We start from the raw sequence: 20,461 nt of genomic DNA, 5'->3' as shown, positions 1-20,461 counted from the left end.
CACCAGATAGAGCGCCCCCTACAGGCCGCCTAGGAGAATACGCATATCATTATCTCCAAACTGAAAGTAAAGATTACACAACAACCACAGGACGGATTTCATCAACCAAGGTATCATATTAATCAGTGTAATGTCACCCACCTGAGAGTGTATGTGGTTTACTGAGCACAATCCTGCGGACAGGTGCGCTTTAAGGTTCTATAGAAGGAGGAGAAGCTAGAGGCAGAGCTCCTCCTGCACCTGACGTTTACATAGAATGTTATCAGTAGCATCTGATATCTCCTATCTCGGTAATGTAAAAATCTTTACCCAGGAAATGAGAATTTTGAAAATAAAAGATCAGTCCAGACAGAGAAATAAGCTTTCTCTGATAAAATATATTATAAAGTTGCTTATTTTCTTGTGTACTATTGATTTATTAAATAAAGTGTATGCCAAACAACAATCTAAGCTTAAAGGAAATCTGTCACACACCCCCCCCCCCTACCCAGGACATATCAGTCCTCTAATATGGGCATACAGGTGATAGAAATGTGAATCTATACTTACCTGTACAGTGCATTGTGAAAGTATTTGCCCCCCTTGAACTTTTCTACCTTTTGCCACATTTCTGGCTTCAGACATAAAAATATAAAATTCTAATTTTTGGGGGAAGAATCAACAACAAGTGGGACACAATCGTGAAGTGGAACAAAATTTCTTGGATATTTTAAACTTTTTTAACAAAATCAAAAATTAAAAGTGGGGCGTGCAATATTATTCGGCCCCCTTGAGTTAATACTTTGTAGCGCCACCTTTTGCTGCGATTACAGCTGCATGTCACTTGGGGTATGTCTCTATCAGTTTTGCACATCGAGAGGCTGAAATTTTTGCCCATTTTTCCTTGCAAAACAGCTCGAGCTCATTGAGGTTGGATGGAGGGCGTTTGTGAACAGCAGTTTTCATCCCTTTCCACAGATTCTCGATTGGATTCAGGTCTGGACTTTGACTTGGCCATTCTATTCTAACACCTGGATACGTTTATTTTTTAACCATTTCATTGTAGATTTTGCTTTATGTTTGGGATCATTGTCTTGTTGGAAGATAAATCTCCGTCCCAGTCTCAGGTCTTTTGCAGACTACAACAGGTTTTCTTCCAGAATGGTCCTGTATTTGGCTCCGTCCATCTTCCCATCAATTTTAACCATCTTCCCTGTGCCTGCTGAAGAAAAGCAGGCCCAAACCATGATGCTGCCACCACCATGTTTGACAGTGGGGATGGTGTTTTGAGAGTGATGAGCTGTGTTGCTTTTACGCCAAACATATCGTTTTGCATTGTGGCCAAAAAGTTCGATTTTGGTTTCATCTGACCAGAGAACCTTATTCCACATGTTTGTTGTGTCTCCCAGGTGGCTTGTGGCAAACTTCAAACGAGACTTTTTATGGATATCTTTAAGAAATGGCTTTCTTCTTGCCACTCTTCCATAAAGGCCAAATTTGTGCAGTGTACGACTGATTGTTGTCCTATGGACAGACTCTCCCACCTCAGCTGTAGATCTCTGCAGTTCATCCAGAGTGATCATGGGCCTTTTGGCTGCATCTCTGATCAGTCTTCTCCTTGTTCGAGATGAACCGGGTCTTGGTAGATTTGCAGTGGTCTCATACTCCTTCCATTTCAATATGATCGCTTGCACAGTGCTCCTTGAGATGTTTAAAACTTGGGAAATCTTTTTGTTTCCAAATCCGGCTTTAAACTTCGCCACAACAGTATCTCGGACCTGCCTGGTGTGTTCCTTGGTCTTCATGATGCTCTCTGCACTTGAACAAAACCCTGAGACGATCACAGAGCAGGTGCATTTATACGGAGGCTTGATTACACACAGGTGGATTCTATTCATCATTACCAGTCATTTAGGACAACACTGGATCATTCAGAGATCCGCACTGAACTTCTGCACTGAAAGTAAAGGGGCCGAATAATATTGCACGCCCCACTTTTCAGTTTTTAGTTTGTTAAAAAAGTTTAAAATATCCAATAAATTTCGTTCCACTTCACGATTGTTGTTGATTCTTCCCAAAAAAATTAGAATTTTATATCTTTATGTTTGAAGCCAGAAATGTGGCAAAAGGTAGAAAAGTTCAAGGGGGGCAAATACTTTAACAATGCACTGTATGTCCCATATTAGAGATCTGATTGCTTTGAAAATGCTGTTAATAAAATCATTTTATAAAATCATTTTATGCGTCGGGAAGGCAGAGTGGCTCGCTGGCGCGTGCTCAGACAATCCCTGCTCCGCAAGGATGCACAGACTACTGGAATTACCGCGCTTTGCGTACCAGGTAGATTGTGCAGGCGCGGGACTCGGCATGGGTACTGCACGTCACAAGGCCCTGTGACGTGCAGGGGAGGGAGGAATATTGAAATAATATTGAAATTAATTAAGTAGGTGGGGATTTCTTGGCATCCCCTGGACGTCAAGCATAGGTAAAATGATTTTATAAAAAGCATTTTCAAAGCAATCAGACCTCTACTATGGGCCATACAGGTAGGTATAGAGTTATATTTCTATCACCTGTATGCCCATAGTAGAGGTCAGATATCTCCCAGGGGGTGACAGATTCCCATCAGACCTCTACTATGGCCATACAGGTAGGTATAGAGTTACATTTCTATCACCTGTATGCCCATAGTAGAGGTCAGATATCTCCCAGGGGGTGACAGATTCCCATCAGACCTCTACTATGGCCATACAGGTAGGTATAGAGTTACATTTCTATCACCTGTATGCCCATAGTAGAGGTCAGATATCTCCCAGGGGGGATAGATTCCCATCAGACCTCTACTATGGCCATACAGGTAGGTATAGAGTTACATTTCTATCACCTGTATGCCCATAGTAGAGGTCAGATATCCCCCAGGGGGCACAGATTCCCATCAGACCTCTACTATGGCCATACAGGTAGGTATAGAGTTACATTTCTATCACCTGTATGTCCATAGTAGAGGTCTGATATCACCGGGGGGGGTGACAGATTCCCATCAGACCTCTACTATGGCCATACAGGTAGGTATAGAGTTACATTTCTATCACCTGTATGCCCATAGTAGAGGTCTGATATCTCCCAGGGGGGACAGATTCCCATCAGACCTCTACTATGGGCCATACAGGTAGTATAGAGTTACTTTTCTATTACCTGTATGCCCATAGTAGAGGTCAGATATCTCCCAGGGGGGACAGATTTCCATCAGACCTCTACTATGGGCCATACAGGTAGTATAGAGTTACTTTTCTATTACCTGTATGCCCATAGTAGAGGTCAGATATCTCCCAGGGGGTGACAGATTCCCATCAGACCTCTACTATGGCCATACAGGTAGGTATAGAGTTACATTTCTATCACCTGTATGCCCATAGTAGAGGTCAGATATCTCCCAGGGGGTGACAGATTCCCATCAGACCTCTACTATGGCCATACAGGTAGGTATAGAGTTACATTTCTATCACCTGTATGCCCATAGTAGAGGTCAGATATCTCCCAGGGGGGATAGATTCCCATCAGACCTCTACTATGGCCATACAGGTAGGTATAGAGTTACATTTCTATCACCTGTATGCCCATAGTAGAGGTCAGATATCCCCCAGGGGGCACAGATTCCCATCAGACCTCTACTATGGCCATACAGGTAGGTATAGAGTTACATTTCTATCACCTGTATGTCCATAGTAGAGGTCTGATATCACCGGGGGGGGTGACAGATTCCCATCAGACCTCTACTATGGCCATACAGGTAGGTATAGAGTTACATTTCTATCACCTGTATGCCCATAGTAGAGGTCTGATATCTCCCAGGGGGGACAGATTCCCATCAGACCTCTACTATGGGCCATACAGGTAGTATAGAGTTACTTTTCTATTACCTGTATGCCCATAGTAGAGGTCAGATATCTCCCAGGGGGGACAGATTTCCATCAGACCTCTACTATGGGCCATACAGGTAGTATAGAGTTACTTTTCTATTACCTGTATGCCCATAGTAGAGGTCAGATATCTCCCAGGGGGGACAGATTCCCATCAGACCTCTACTATGGCTATACAGGTAGTATAGAGTTACTTTTCTATCACCTGTATGCCCATAGTAGAGGTCTGATATCTCCCAGGGGGGACAGATTCCCATCAGACCTCTACTATGGGCCATACAGGTAGTATAGAGTTACATTTCTATCATCTGTATGCCCATAGTAGAGGTCTGATATCTCCCAGGGGGGACAGACTCCCATCAGACCTCTACTATGGCCATACAGGTAGTATAGAGTTACTTTTCTATCACCTGTATGTCCATAGTAGAGGTCTGATATCTCCCAGGGGGGACAGATTCCCATCAGACCTCTACTATGGGCCATACAGGTAGTATAGAGTTACATTTCTATCACCTGTATGCCCATAGTAGTGGTCAGATATCTCCCAGGGGGGACAGACTCCCATCAGACCTCTACTATGGCAATACAGGTAGTATAGAGTTACATTTCTATCACCTGTATGCCCATAGTAGAGGTCAGATATCTCCCAGGGGGGACAGATTCCCATCAGACCTCTACTATGGCCATACAGGTAGGTATAGAGTTACATTTCTATCACCTGTATGTCCATAGTAGAGGTCTGATATCACCGGGGGGGGGGTGACAGATTCCCATCAGACCTCTACTATGGCCATACAGGTAGGTATAGAGTTACATTTCTATCACCTGTATGCCCATAGTAGAGGTCTGATATCTCCCAGGGGGGACAGATTCCCATCAGACCTCTACTATGGGCCATACAGGTAGTATAGAGTTACTTTTCTATTACCTGTATGCCCATAGTAGAGGTCAGATATCTCCCAGGGGGGACAGATTTCCATCAGACCTCTACTATGGGCCATACAGGTAGTATAGAGTTACTTTTCTATTACCTGTATGCCCATAGTAGAGGTCAGATATCTCCCAGGGGGGACAGATTCCCATCAGACCTCTACTATGGCTATACAGGTAGTATAGAGTTACTTTTCTATCACCTGTATGCCCATAGTAGAGGTCTGATATCTCCCAGGGGGGACAGATTCCCATCAGACCTCTACTATGGGCCATACAGGTAGTATAGAGTTACATTTCTATCATCTGTATGCCCATAGTAGAGGTCTGATATCTCCCAGGGGGGACAGACTCCCATCAGACCTCTACTATGGCCATACAGGTAGTATAGAGTTACTTTTCTATCACCTGTATGTCCATAGTAGAGGTCTGATATCTCCCAGGGGGGACAGATTCCCATCAGACCTCTACTATGGGCCATACAGGTAGTATAGAGTTACATTTCTATCACCTGTATGCCCATAGTAGTGGTCAGATATCTCCCAGGGGGGACAGACTCCCATCAGACCTCTACTATGGCAATACAGGTAGTATAGAGTTACATTTCTATCACCTGTATGCCCATAGTAGAGGTCAGATATCTCCCAGGGGGGACAGACTCCCATCAGACCTCTACTATGGCCATACAGGTAGTATAGAGTTACATTTCTATCACCTGTATGCCCATAGTAGAGGTCAGATATCTCCCAGGGGGGACAGATTCCCATCAGACCTCTACTATGGCCATACAGGTAAGTATAGATTCACATTTCTATCACCTGTATGCCCAGATTAGAGATCTGATAAGTCCCAGGGGGGTGACAGATTCCCTTTTTAAGGAATTGTCTCATCTTTTGCTTGTGACCTTTCGTCTGTGCCAAAATGGAGAGCTCCTACATCTGTATGGCTGCCATGTATTTCTACATTTATATATGCAGAATGTAGATACAGTTTATTCTGAATTGTCTTTCATTTTATTTCCTCTAGATGAACTCAAGATCAATACCTGGGACAGTCGTCTTGGTCAATATCTACAAGTTGAAGATGAGAACATCCCAAAGCAAAGTCCCATTACTTCGAATATACACCCAGCCCTTCATGGCCTAGATCATTCATATGACCCCACTACACATAGACATTTTTCCACTAATTCGGATCACATGGCTGCACAGAGTCCAGCTCACATTGATAATACGATATATACAGGTTTAGATTCTTATAATGACCTTTTGCTGGGAAAACATGATCATATATGCCTTGAATGTGGTCGGTGTTTTGGACAAAGATCTAACCTTGTCAATCATCTCAAGACACACACAGGGGAGAAGCCATTTCTATGCTCCCAGTGTGGAAAAGGATTTGCCAAGAAGTCAAATCTTCTAGAACATCAGCGAGTTCACACGGGGGAGAAGCCATTTGTATGTCCTCATTGTGGCAAGAGTTTTGCCCAGAAATCCAATCTCCTTGGACATCTTCGAGTTCACACAGGGGAGAAGCCATTCCCATGTTCTGAATGTGGAAAATGTTTCAAGAATAAATCTCACCTGGTGGAGCATCGGAGAACTCATACCGGGGAGAAGCCGTATCCTTGTTCGGAGTGTGGGAAAGGTTTTACAAACAAGTCCAGACTACTCGAACATCTTAGAATCCATACGGGTGAAAAACCATTTTCATGTTCACTGTGTGGAAAGTGTTTTACAAAGAAATCAAATTTGGTAATCCATCAGAGAAGTCGCAATCACTTATGATAGCAGGAGCCTTCTTTTTTCTGTTTATATTTGAAAAATAAAATGATGGGACATATATTTAAAATATTTATTGAGGAGCATTTTGTATCTGTAGAAATTATACAGTATTAAGTGAGGATTTTGGCAAAATGCTACTATAGTTTTTTATCAAATGCTAGAAATTGATGCAGCCAAAAGAAGTTTGAGTCCTTTCTTCAGATTTCCCAGGTTTTTTGTTTTTTTTTTTTTTCTTTTAATCCTGGCTTTGGCTCAAAAGACTGCAGTGTCACTTATTTTCCCCACTGTAGGCTATTTGGGAAAAAAATATTTGATACACTGCCGATTTGCAAGTATTCCCACCTACAAGGAATGGTGAGGTCTGAAATTTTTATCACAGCTACACTTCAACTGCAAGAGACAAAATCTAAAAATAAAAAAACAGAAAATAACATTGTATGATTTTTAAATAATTCAATTCCATTTTATTGCATGAAAAAAGTATTTGATCACCTACCAACCAGCAAGAATTCTGGCTCTCACAGAACTATTATTTTTTCTTTAAGAAGCCCTCCTACTCTGCACTCATTACCTGTATTAATTGCACCTGTTTGATGAGTGTGTGCACAGGTAACTTTTATACAGGTCACAAGTTCAATCACACTCCAACCTCTCCACCATGGCCAAGACCAAAGAGCTGTCTAAGGACACCAGGGACAAAATTGTAGACCTGCACAAGGCTGGGATGGGCTACAGGACAGGCAAGCAGCTTGGTGAGAAGGCAACAACTGTTGGCACAATTATTAGAAAATAATTCTTCCTCGGTCTGGGGCTCCATGCAAGAGCTGGGACCACAGTCTCAAACATTACCGTTAGTAATACACTATGCCGTCATGAATTAAAATCCTGCAGGGCACGCAAGGTCCCCCTGCTCACTCCAACACATGTTCTGGCCCGTTTGAGGTTCGTCAATGACCATCTGGATGAGACCGAAATAGAAATTTTTGGTATCAACTCCACTTCCCATGTTTGGAGGAAGGATGAATACAACCCCAAGAACACTGTCCCAATAATAATAATAATAATCTTTTTATTTATATAGCGCCAACATATTCCGCAGCACTTTACAATTCAGACAATTTACAGACATTATGGGCGCTGTCCCCATTGGGGCTCACAAGCTACATTCCCTATCAGTATGTCTTTGGAGTGTGGGAGGAAATTCACGCAAACACAGGGAGAACATACAAACTCCTTGTGGATGTCATCCTTGGTGGGATTTGAACCCAGGACCCCAGCGCTGCAAGGCTGCAGTACTAACCACCGAGATTTTGGCCAACAACCTCCTTCCCTCAGTAAGAGCTTTGAAGATGTGTCATGGGTGGGTCTTCCAGCATGATAATGACCCAAAACACACAGCCAGGGCAATTAAAGAGTGGCTCCTTAAGAAGCATTTCAAGGTCCTGGAGTGGTCTAGCCAGTCTCCAGACCAGAGCCCAATAGAACATTTTGGAGGGAGCTCAGTGTTGCCCAGCGACAACCCCGAAACCTGAAAGATCTCCAGAAGATCTGTATGGAGGAGAGCAGGACTGTGGAGTCTGAGTCGGCGCCCATTTTGATGAAGTCGGAGTCTGTATAAAGCGGACCGACTCCTAAAATATATAATAAATGGGGTACAGTAGATCAATGCAGTTTGTGGGGAATATTTTTTCATAAGAATATGGGAAAGTTATGAAATGTCCTATAAATGTCTGTCCTATTCCTGATCTAAGGGTCTAGACTTTTAGCTGAGATTAATCTGTTCTGTAGTAAATGTATCACTTAAACATGAGCCATATATGAGGGAGTTGGAGTTGGAGTCGGTGGCATGGAGATTGAGGGTTCGGAGGATTGACTTACTGGCTCCACAGCTCTGGAGGAGTGGGCCAAAATCCCTGCTGCAGTGTGTGCAAACTTGGTCAAGAACTGCAGGAAACGTCTGACCTCTGTAATTGCAGACAAAGATTTATGTACCTAATATTAAGTTCTATTTTTCTACTGCATTAAATACTTATTTCATGCAATAAAATGAAAATCAATTATGAAAAATCATACAATGTGATTTTTCTGGATTTTTTTTTAGATTCTGTCTCTCACAGTTGAAGTGTACCTATGATAAAAATTACAGACCTCTCCATTCTTTGTAGGTGGGAAAATGTGCAAAATCATCAGTGTATCAAATACTTATTTTCCCTACTGTATGCGTAAAACCATAGAGCTGCTGCTCTCTAACTTCCTCTTGATGGATGTGATTCATCCAAAGGTGGGGAGAGTGAAGCCAGTGCTAATGCGCCACAGGGATCGCATGACATCGCTGGAACGGCGCCAGCATCACAGCTGAGTATAGGTGTTATTATTTTACAAGGGGGAAACATAGGAGAGATGTCAGAGTAGTGGACAACCCCATTAATTAGATTTTAAATTTGTTTATAAAAAATAAAAGTTGCCATTGTCTTTGTACTCCTGATGTTTTATTTTTGACCAGTTGACCTGTGCGACAGCTTGTTTCTTGCCTAGCGAGCTGAAGTAGTTTTTTAATTTATACCAATTTGGGGTACAAATGACGCTTTCATCAGTATATTAATGTTGCTTTTTCCTTGTTATGATTTTTGGGGGGTTTTTCATGAGGGAAAAAGAGGGGTTATTAAAAAATTTTATAAGTTTTAACTCTTTTTTTTTTCCACTTTGTTATATTTCCGTCAGGAGACTAAATCCTGTGATTGTTGAATGAATTGTACTATGTACTGAATTAGCACACAATTGCAGTATATAGTGAACATCTTTGTTTTTTCTGGAGCTCTGCCTGTACCTGAGCTTCATAGGAGCAGTAAGATGACAGTGATGGGGGCATTCAGCAGACCCCAATGGCCATGATTACTCATCTATGCCCCACGATCACATCGCGGTGGCTGACGGGAGCCGATACAACTGAGCACCGGTACGGGCTCCATTTAACCCCTTCCCGACATGGCCAATTTTCTGTTTTTGCGTTTCCGTTTTTACCTCCCCTTCTTCCAAGATCCAAAACTTTTTTATTTTTCCATCGATAAAACCATATGAGGGCTTGTTTTTTGAGTTGTACTGTTGAATGACACCATTCATTTTACCACATGGTGAACTGGAAAATTGGGGGAAAAAAATGTAGAGCAGGGAAATTTCGAAAAATAATGCAATTTTGACATTTTTTTTTACGTTGTACATTGTGTGGTAAAAATGACCTGGCAGCGAGGTTCTCCTGGTCAGTGTGATTACAGCAATACCAAACTTATCCAGTTTTGATTGTGTGCCATTTTCCAAGTCCCGTAACGTTTTCATTTTTCGGGAGACGGAGCTATATCAGGGCTTATTTTCTGCAGGACGAGACAATATTTTTACTTTATGGCTATGTCCCTCGATGCAGAAATGCTCAGGATTTTTTCCTGAGCGTTTCTGCATCTCCCTGGCAGAAAAAACGCATGCGGATTGTACACGCGGATTGTACATGTGGATTGTACACGCGGATTGTACATGCGTTTTCCTGCCAGGGACAAGCGGATGTGAAGCATTCTTCACTTGCATTTCCGCATGCGGGTGTCAAGCGCTTTCCAGGCGATTTTAGCATCACTTGGAAAGTGCTTGACAACTTGGTCACACTATATAAACCCATGTAAACGGCATGGATTTATATACTGTGACCTTAAAGAATGGTAAAAAAATAAATCTATACTTACCTTCTGATGGCCCCCGGTGTCTTGCTTCGCTCCGTCCTGGCTGCCGGCAGCTCGCGGTACACTACACTGAAGGACTTGCCGTCACATGACTATGACATCAGCGCAGGTCCTTCAGTCCACCGCAAGCTGCCGGCAAGTGAGGACAAGCGCAGCGGGGCCATCAGAAGGTAAATATAATATTTATTTTTTATTTTATTCTTTTTTTTACAGGTTCTATGGTACCCAGGTCTAGAGGAGAGTCTCCTGTCCTCCACACCCAGGTACCATCCGCACATTGGAACGCGTGGAATGAGCATCTACAGATCCAGTGATGCGGAATCCATATGTTCCAATGCAAGTCAATGGTGGCGAAATTGCCGCGCTTCCGCAAAATAATTGGTAGTGCTGCGTTTTTTTCCGCAATGATAATCCGCAGCGGACATTTCTGCATCATGTGCACAGCACATGCGGATTATCATTGGGGAACATGGCAGGCCTTCTACCATGCGTTTTTGAAGCGTTTCTGCAGCGTTTTTTGCTGCTGCGGAAACGCTTAAAAAACGCATCGTGGGCACACAGCCTATTTGTAATGCAGTGAAAACGTGATTCGAACCTTTGCTATTTTTTTTGTATTTTTTGAAACCCCCCCCCCCCCATCACCCATGACAGCCCCTGAGAGAGGGATCCATCCTATCATGCGTAAGCAAAGAGCAGAAAATAGAAAAGCAACTCCCACTTCCTCCTCTAATGTGGTTTCCTGTCCTTTGAGGAGCCTTGAGCACATGGCTGGAGCAGAGGTGAATCATATAACACCTGTAGGGTGTTCTATTGCAGCCTCCAGTAAGAATTGCAGTGAATACATTGACCAAGTTGGGCACTAATGTTAGCTTCAGCTTGGAGAAATCTAGATTTAATGCCTCCAGAACCTGCAGCCTTCTGTTTGGATGCTTGTCCTGCAGCCTCAAGTTTGGTGATTTGATATGCCTCCTTAGGTCTTTTTTTTTCCCTCCTGCCTCTGTGCCTTATGGCATGGCTTGATGTGGTCTTCGGCCGGGTATGACCTTATGTGGTATTGTCACGAGTGTACCGCATCCTGCTGCACCTGGTATCACAAGGTCAGAGAGATTAGCTTTTCACAGATCCCTATCTTATAGTTGCAAGCAGGCCCGGGGGCCCTGAGCAGGCGGGGGGGCGCACTCGCCATCGGGCACCCCACCGCGCTTTGGGACCCGTGAGCAGAAGAGAGCGGTGCCAGCCGCTTGGTCAGGGCCCCGGCAGCTGGCACAATACTTACCTCTCCCCGTGCCTCTGCAGCAGGTCCGGTGTCTTCCGCGGCTGCTGCATTGTAACGTCTCAGCGCAGAGGGCGAGATGACGTCTTTCTACTGCGCCCTCTCCTGAGCAGTCACAGCGCAGAGCGGGAAGACGCTGGAGTCCAGAGATGAGCAGCGGCAGCAGGTGAGAAGTGAGGTATTTGATTTTTTTTTTTTTTTTAAATGTATGGAGGCATGGGGCAATATAAGGGAGGGGGGTGACAGCCTGCATGGGACATCATAGGGGGGGTGACATCCTGCATGGGGCATTATATGGGGTGAAGTGACATTCTGCATGGGGCATTATAGGGGGGAGTGACATTCTGCATGGGGCATTATATGGGGGAGGTGACATCCTGCATGGGGCATTATAAGGGGGGGTGACATTCTGCATGGGGCATTATAAAGGGGGGGTGACATCCTGCATGAGGCATTATATAGGGGGGGAGTGACATCCTGTACGGAGCATTATATTGGGGACAGTATCCTGTATGGAGCATTTTATGGGGGCCAGTATTCTGTATGGAGCAGTTCGCCAGTTTCTGAGCTATTGTGAAATTTACAATAGATATCGCTCATGTAATGTAAGAAGTGAAATCTTCGGCATTGTACTATATATATCTTTCTCTGCTGTATCTGTTCATCATGAATCGTGGTATGTGTTAAAGGGGCCCACTGAGACTCTTTCGCCCAGGGCCTACAAAAACCTGAAGCCAGCCCTGGTTGTAAGACCAGTGTCTTGCTGCCTAGCTCACTATCTAGGGCTAAGACCCAGGGTCAGCCAGGACTTAGATACGTGACGGCACACGGGAGGGAGGACCCATCTAGGGCGATAGGGAGCACAGGTGTCGGCATAAGGTGAGTGTTGAGGAGTCACCATCTTCTCCCTCTCCCGATTGTCAGGGCTCCCCTTTACCAGCTCCCTTACCCCTCCCTTTGTGTCGCACACCGCAAATCTCCCTTCTGTGGCGTGACAGGTATGCATTGACTATGAGGCCATGTGGCTTTGCCTGGTAAGCCAGCTGCCTCAACAATTTTTGATATGTTGCTTTCTACCTCAAAACGTCATACCCTTCTGTGTGTGGCCCAATACCACAGAACTTGAAGGATGAATTCCAGAAAATATCGTGGGTCTGTTGTGATTCTTTCAAACATTAAGGAGGGGCCAGTCAGTTCTAGCCTTAATAAAATACGGTCCTGCTGGAAGCTAGTGAGTCCATCAGATCTCTAGTTTATCCCTCCTACTGGGATGTGCATTTTGAACTAAATGAAATGAAACCATTATAAGCCCAGTCACTTCTTATAAATCTGGATTCATACAACAATTTGGTTTGGGTATACATGGGGGGCGTAGCGATGTAGTGGAGCTGAGAGGACGTGTCTAGGCAGAGCTCCCATAATCATGACCCAAATCCGGCATTTATATCATCCTAAAAGGACTCCCCTCGGTGATATTGTGGATCGCTGGGCTCCTGGGGACCTCCTGCTCCTGAGGAGGTGCGGCTCCGGTCGGATCAGATGCAGGAGAACCCAGGCAGGAGACAGAGCCAGCAGCGGACGGCCGCCATTTTCTGCTGCTTGCTTCAGCAGTTGGAGACACAGCACTTTAGAATCCACCAGGAGCGGCTAGCTGGATGGCGCACTGGACTCACGGAGGTACACAGGGAGGAAGACGCGGTGTGAGCTCTGTAAAATGAGCCCCGCGCTCCCCCATCAGCGCTATAGACCGCTTGCTGGCGCCTGCCATTGTACTTGCACTAGTGCTTTCACTATCACCTCCGTTGCTCAAAACCGTTGCGCGGTTGCTATAGCAGTCTGCTGACAGCGCAGTAAACCAGACCGCACGCTGAGGTCTGCTACAGGACTCATATTTTGCATTCACCGCTCAGAGGCTGGGGTCATAGTTGGTATAACAATCTGCTGGCAGGGCAGCATACAGACCACATGCTGGAGTCTATCTCTATACTTTCACTTTCACTCCCCAGTCCCCTGAGGCTGGAGCCATAGGTGACGCAGCAGTCTGCTGACAGTGCAACATATCATATCTGCAAAAAGACCTGCACAGCAGACTGGTCTAGTCATAAAGCCCACTAAGCAGACCATACTCACACCTATTCAAGCCAATTTTTTAGTTAAAAACTAAACTGACTCTACATTGCTGAAATCCATGCCAGTGTTTTCATGTTGCTCTATTATTCTGCTATGTGCACATGATGCAGTTTTAATGGGTTTTCCGCCGTGGAAACGCATTAAAACCGCTTGTTAATACGTCTGCCATGCATAGTAATGATAATCCGGATGTGCTGAGCAAATGATGTGGACATTTCCGCTCCGGATTATCATTGCGGCAAAAACCGCAGTATTACCATTGTTTGGGCGTTTCCGCTGCGAATTCGCGCCCATTGACTTGCATGAATCGCAGCAAACCCGCAGGTATGATATCTATACCTGCGGATTTGCTGTGTTTCAATGAAAGTCAATGGGCGCGAATTCGCGCCAGAAACGCGCTGCGGGTGGTACCCGGGTCGAGAGAGGAGGCTATTACTCCTCTCATCCGACCGCTGCTCTGGCTGATAACAGCGAGAGCGGCGTGGATGGGAGGAGCAGTAGTCTGCTCTTTCCAGCCCTCGTGCCTGTGGTAAAAAAAAGAATAAAAAAACATAAAAATAAAATAATAAAGCTCTATACTCACCTGTCTGGCGGCCCCCGGTGTCCTCCTGGTCCCCGCGGAGATGTCTTCAGCCCGGAGGCCAGCAGTATACAGCGATATGTGGGCTCGCGGCCCGCAGTATACTGTGCTTCCAGGACCTGCGCTGACGTTAGCGATCAGCTGATGGTCTCGTGACCATCAGCTGATCGGTGACACCAGCGATCAGCTGATCGGTGACACCAGCGATCAACTGATCGGTCACGTGACCGATCAGCTTACGCTCACCTGACCCTAGGAACACCTGACTCTGGGATCTCCTGATTTGTTTTTTTTCAGGAGATCGAGGGCTTCGCGGAAGCGTACAATAAAAAAAAAATTAAAAACCGTGTTTTTTATTTCATTAAAATAATTTATTCTAGCCAAGTTTTTATTGAAAAGGTGGCAACTATTTTATCACGCTGTTAGTAATGGGGGCGTTACTAACCTGAGCTTCACGTCAGCCGCCAATACAAGGCTGACATGAACCCCAACCCCATTACCCCACTCGCCACCGCTACAGGGCAGTGGGAAGAGCAGAGGCTAAGTGCCAGATTTGGCGCATCTTATGGATGCGCCATTTCTGGGACTACTGAGCGGTAATATTAATAGCCGCAAAGGGGGCTAGTATACATGGCCCCTTCCATGGCTATTAATGTCAGCCCTCAGCTGTATAGTTTAGCCTTTGCTGGTTAGATTTTATAGGGGGACCCCACTTCAGTTTTTTCTGGGGTCCCCCTGGAATTTAGCCAGTAAAGGCTAAACAAACAGCTGTGGGCTGATATTAATAGCCAGGGAACATTGTTGGCTAATGGACCCTTCCCAGGCTACTAATATCAGCCACCAGCCGTCTGTTTCCCCTCTGCTGGTTATAAAAATGATGCAGGAGCCCACGCCATTTTTTTTTTTAAATTTTAGGCTCTGTGCCCATAATTCAGATGTAGCAGCGCTTTGGACGAAAAAATGTTCTGCGTCCAAAACGTTGCATTCTATTGAACGCAGGTAAATCCACATGTGTTCACTGAACCATGCAGCTTTACCACATTCAATACTTTCTATTGGTCAAATTTCTATTGCGGACACTAACAACTCCGCAAGAGAATTTGACATACTGCGGTCCTGAAAGATGTGCGGCATGTCAGTACACGGGTGATTCTCAGCCTCTGATGCATGCATAGTGGACATGGGACATCCACTATACTGTAACATCTGGGTGCTGCAGGTTTGACTCTGTATAAACACGCAGCGTCAAACCTGCAGCGGCTCCTGATCGTGACCACGTTCCCAAACTCACCCGCAGCGTGTCAATTTCTGTAGCGGACACGAAAGTCTCCGCTGCAGATTTTGACTGATTGAAGTGTCATTGTATGTGGTGGATTCACATGTACCGACAAAAGTGCAGCATTAAAACACCGCGTTTTGGATGCAACAAAAATACGTTGTGTCCAAAGTGCTGCTGAGTGCTGATCTGGGGGACGTAGCAGCTAACAAACCAGCTGGGTGATGTTAATTATGGCCAGGGGGACCATGTTTGCCTAATGGCACCTTCCCAGGCTAAAATTAGCAGCTCACAGCAGCCGAATAAATTACATGAATAGAAATTCAGATTGGGTGAATTGGACTAGCTGACACCTAGCTCTTTTGTTTGGTGATGACAAGGTGTCAATCAGACCTTTACATGACCAAACTTAATTAAACTAAAGTAAAGAGTTAAATAAACACACATACACAGAGTAAACACTTTATTTGAAATACAACAGGTCCATTCTTTAATCATTTAAATGAACCAATATACTCACCCCAGTTCTTATGGTAATCAAAGGGTGCAATGTCCCACCAAATAACTTTATTTATTCCGCATGCATTTTTTCAGCCAGCGAGAGGCAGAAACGATCAGGAAATTTCTGCTTCAAATCCACATTGTGCGCACATAGCCTTAGACTGTATTCGCTGCCTCACATTATTAGTAAACCAGGAAAATTTTTCTTATATCTGTAGCATCGGAGTCTCTGCCCCCTGCCAGGCAGAGACGCGGTCCCACTCACCTCCTCACTCCCCGCGCTCCCCGCTCTGCGTTCACCAGCGCTCCTCTTCCTGCTGCCGGCACGCGCAGCTCCCCGGGCACTGTGCTTAGGGCGCGCGCGCTCCCTCCCTCCCTCTTAAAGGGACCGCGTGCACCGTCCTAAGGAGTCCCCGGCCAATAGCCGAGGGTCCTTCCATATATAAGGCACCTCCTCCGAAATGGAAGTGCCCGAGCAAAAGTTATTGCACAGTGTTTCTGACCTCAGCTTCAGCCCTCAGGTCCCGCTGCTAGCCTGACTACCAGTCTTGCCCGCCAGCCTGTTACCTGCCGTGCCTGCCAGCCCGCTCACCTGGGAGCACTTGCCTGTGACCTGCCTGTTACCTGCTTGTTACCTGCTGTGCCTTCCCGGAGGCTCCTGCCGTCACTTGCCATGACCACCTAGAGACTCCTGTCGTCACTTGCCGTGACCACCTGCCAGCCCACCTAGAGACTCCTGCCGTCACTGGCCGTGACCACCTAGAGACTCCTGCCGTCACTTGCCGTGACCACCTGCCAGCCCACCTAGTGACTCCTTCCGTTACTTGCCGTGTCTACCTGATAGCCTACCTGGAAGCTTCTGCTCGCCAGCCTGCCTGCTGTGCCTACCGGCTATTCCGGTCAGTCCCTGCCATCTGTACCGTGGGAGTCACCTGCTCCCTTACAAGGTCGTCCCCAGAGTAGCACCTGGTCCCTCGGCTCGGTCCCTCCCTGGTCTCGGAGTCGTTAGCCGTCGTACGACCATGGTCGGTCCTGGTTGATACTTAGTTACGCCCCTCTGGGTCCCTCCTTGCACTGTAGCACAGAGGTTCCACCCCACGGACCCGTAACAGTTTGCTCGGGCCATGGAACCCGGTGGCCCCCAAGCCCCCTCGCTTACGGACCTGTACCAGGAGGTTTCTCGTCAGAGATCCCAACAGGAAACCATTCTGAACTACCTGCAGAATGTCAACTCCCGACTGGACACGCTGTCTGTCCCACCTGTATCCACCTCGAGTCGTGTGACTTTCACTCCGGCAGCACCACTGCCCATCAATACCACGGCATCCAGCCCTGGACCCCGGTTCTCGGCACCTCAATGTTTTGCTGGCAACCCCGCCTTAGCTTGAGGTTTCATAAACCAGTGCACCCTGCACTTCGAACTCTTGGCACATCAGTTCATCTCCGACCGGGCCAAGGTGGCATTCATCATGTCCCATCTCACTGGGGAAGCACTGGCATGGCTAAATCCCCTGTGGGAGAGAGGGGATCCCCTGGTGTCCGACCTATTGTCTTTCCTCGCTGCTTTCCGGAAAGTCTTCGATGAACCAGGACGAAAATCCTCTTCAGCCTCCTCTCTGCTACGTCTCCGCCAAGAGAGTCTCACCGTGGGCCAATATAACATACGGTTCCGTACCCTCGCTTCTGAGCTTGCCTGGGACAACGAGGCTCTGGTGTCCGTCTTCTGGGAGGGTCTTTCCGGTCAGATTAAGGACGAGTTAGCGGGTCGGGACATTCCTACCACCCTGGATGACCTGGTGTCACTAGCTACCCGGATTGACATCCGTTTCCAAGAACGTACCAAAGAGACTACCCGGGAGAGAAAGTTTCCTCGCCTTGCTCCTACTTTCCAGAGACCTGCCTCTCGACCAGTCACTCCCTGGGCGCACTCGCCCGAACCTATGCAGATCAACCAGACCAAGATGGTCAAATCTCGCCAAGAGTCACGCCGAGCCAAGGGGAGCTGTTTCTATTGTGGCAGTAAGGAGTACTTCATCCATTCCTGCCCGCAGAAGCCGGGAAACTCCAGTGTCTAGGACCGCTCGGAGAGGTCGTCCTAGGCAAAAGTAAGCCCTCTCCGTCCCTGACTTTGTCTGTCTCTATCTCCTGGGGAGAGAACCGTCACTTTGAAATTGCTCACCTGGATTCGGGAGCTGCTGGAAACCTCATTTCCCAGTCCCTGGTAGAGAGATACCGGATTCCCATCAAACCTCTGGCTGAACCATTGTCAGTTGCCTCCGTGGATGGAAGACTCCTTCCGGTGACCATCCTGCTCGTCACTGAACCCATAACCCTGCAGGTGGGAATGCTGCACTCTGAGAATATCTCCTTCCATGTGCTGTCCGGACTCTCTTACTCCCTATTGCTAGGTCTACCCTGGCTCCAGACACATGAACCCGTGCTGAACTGGCAATCCGGTGAAGTACTGCGGTGGGGGCAGGACTGCCATAGGACCTGCCTGGTTCCGGTTCGCCCGACTCGTCCTCCACCTACCCCGGCTAATTTACCCGGTCTTCCGGCACCTTACTTGTCCTATGCAGATGTCTTCGGTAAAAAGGAAGCAGAGACACTGCCACCTCATAGGCCATATGATTGCCCGATCAAACTGGTACCCGGCGCCACTCCATCCCGTGGGCGTATTTACCCGTTGTCGTCGGCCGAAACCCGGGCCATGTCGGAGTACATCGAGAAGAATCTGGCCAGGGGATTCATCCGGAAATCTACCTCCCCGGCTGGAGCCGGATTCTTCTTCATCAAGAAGAAAGATGGTTCATTACGCCCCTGTATTGACTATAGAGGACTCAACCAAATCACGGTAAATAACAAATACCCCCTGCCGCTCATCTCCGAGTTGTTTGACCGTCTTAAGGGAGCTAGGATCTTTACCAAGCTAGATCTACGTGGGGCGTATAACCTGGTCCGAATCCGTCAAGGAGACGAGTGGAAGGCGGCATTCAATACCCGGGACGGTCACTATGAATACCGTGTGATGCCCTTCGATCTCTGTAATGCTCCTGCCTTCTTCCAAGAATTGGTCAACGACATCTTCCGTGATCTTCTTTACTCTTGTGTGGTGGTGTACGTGGACGATCTCTTGGTCTTCTCTCCGGATCTTCCCACACACCGGAGGGATGTTCGTCAGGTCCTGCTTAGGCTCAGGCAGAATCACCTCTATGCAAAGCTCGAGAAGTGCCTCTTCGAGCAGACCTCTCTTTCTTTCCTGGGCTATGTTATCTCCCAGACAGGCCTACGAATGGATCCCGAGATGCTCTCTGCTGTTCTAAAGTTGCCCCGTCCGGCGGGGTTGAATGCGATTCAGAGATTCCCAGGCTTCGCCAACTACTATCGTCTCTTCATCCCGCATTTCTCTTCCCGGACTGCTCCCATATCTGCGCTCACCCGTAAGGGAGAAAATCCCAAAGAATGGTCGCCCGAAGCTGAGGAGGCCTTCCTTTCCTTAAAGCAAGCCTTCTCCTCTGCCCCAGTGCTGCACCGTCCGGACTGCAACAAACAGTTCTACCTGGAGGTTGATGCTTCCTCCTCCGGAGCCGGAGCGGTGCTCACCCAGAAGTCTTCATCCGGGAGAATGGTAACCTGCGGCTTCTTCTCCAAACTCTTCTCCTCGTCTGAGCACAACTACTCCATAGGAGACCGAGAACTCTTAGCCATTAAATTGGCGCTGGAGGAGTGGCGTTACCTGCTTGAAGGGGCTCTATACCCGGTGATGATCTATACGGATCACAAAAACCTGGCATATCTCCAGAATGCCCAAAGACTCAATCCACGTCAGGCCCGGTTGTCTGTATTCTTCGCCCGCTTTGACTTCGTCCTACATTTCCGCCAGGCGGACAAGAATGTAATAGCCGACGCCTTGTCCCGATCCTTTCTGTTCTCCGATCAAGAGGAGGAGCCTATGCACATCATCGACCCCTCCAAAGTGATGAATGTGGCCCCCTTGGATCTGACTCGTCTTCCACCCGGTAAGACGTTTGTAGCGGTACCAGATCGTGAGAAGGTTCTTCACTGGGGTCATTCATCTAAACTAGCCGGCCATGCTGGCCAAAAGAAGACCTTCCTACTCATTACCCGGCATTACTGGTGGCCTACCCTGCGCAAGGATGTGGTAGACTTCGTCTTGGCCTGTTCGTCCTGTGCCCGCAACAAAGTTCCCAGACATCTTCCAGCCGGTCGCCTCCTGCCTCTTCCCGTACCTGCTGCCCCGTGGCAGCACATTGCCATGAACTTTATTACTGATCTCCCTGTTTCTGCCGGTTGTACAGTCATTTGGGTGGTCGCCGACCGCTTCTCTAAGATGGCCCACTTC

At 47.0% G+C, this 20,461-nt stretch overlaps 1 protein-coding gene across 1 annotated transcript in view; it reads left to right on the top strand.

The window, feature by feature from the left end:
- Positions 1-8,754, top strand: part of LOC141273830 (gastrula zinc finger protein XlCGF66.1-like) — a 48,978-nt gene extending 40,224 nt beyond the window's left edge. Inside the window, exon 7 of the mRNA XM_073686231.1 lies at positions 5,856-8,754. Within this exon, the coding sequence (XP_073542332.1) occupies positions 5,856-6,616 (761 nt within the window). The 3' untranslated portion in view covers positions 6,617-8,754. The remainder of the gene's footprint in view (positions 1-5,855) is intronic.
- The last annotated feature ends 11,707 nt before the right edge of the window (positions 8,755-20,461 follow it).

The sequence above is a fragment of the Phyllobates terribilis genome, unplaced genomic scaffold, assembly GCF_046119375.1.
Source record: "Phyllobates terribilis strain yellow unplaced genomic scaffold, ASM4611937v1 Scaffold_5__5_contigs__length_657084704, whole genome shotgun sequence".
In the NCBI taxonomy this organism is placed as follows: domain Eukaryota; kingdom Metazoa; phylum Chordata; class Amphibia; order Anura; family Dendrobatidae; genus Phyllobates; species Phyllobates terribilis.
This window is presented reverse-complemented; position numbering and strand designations above follow the sequence as displayed.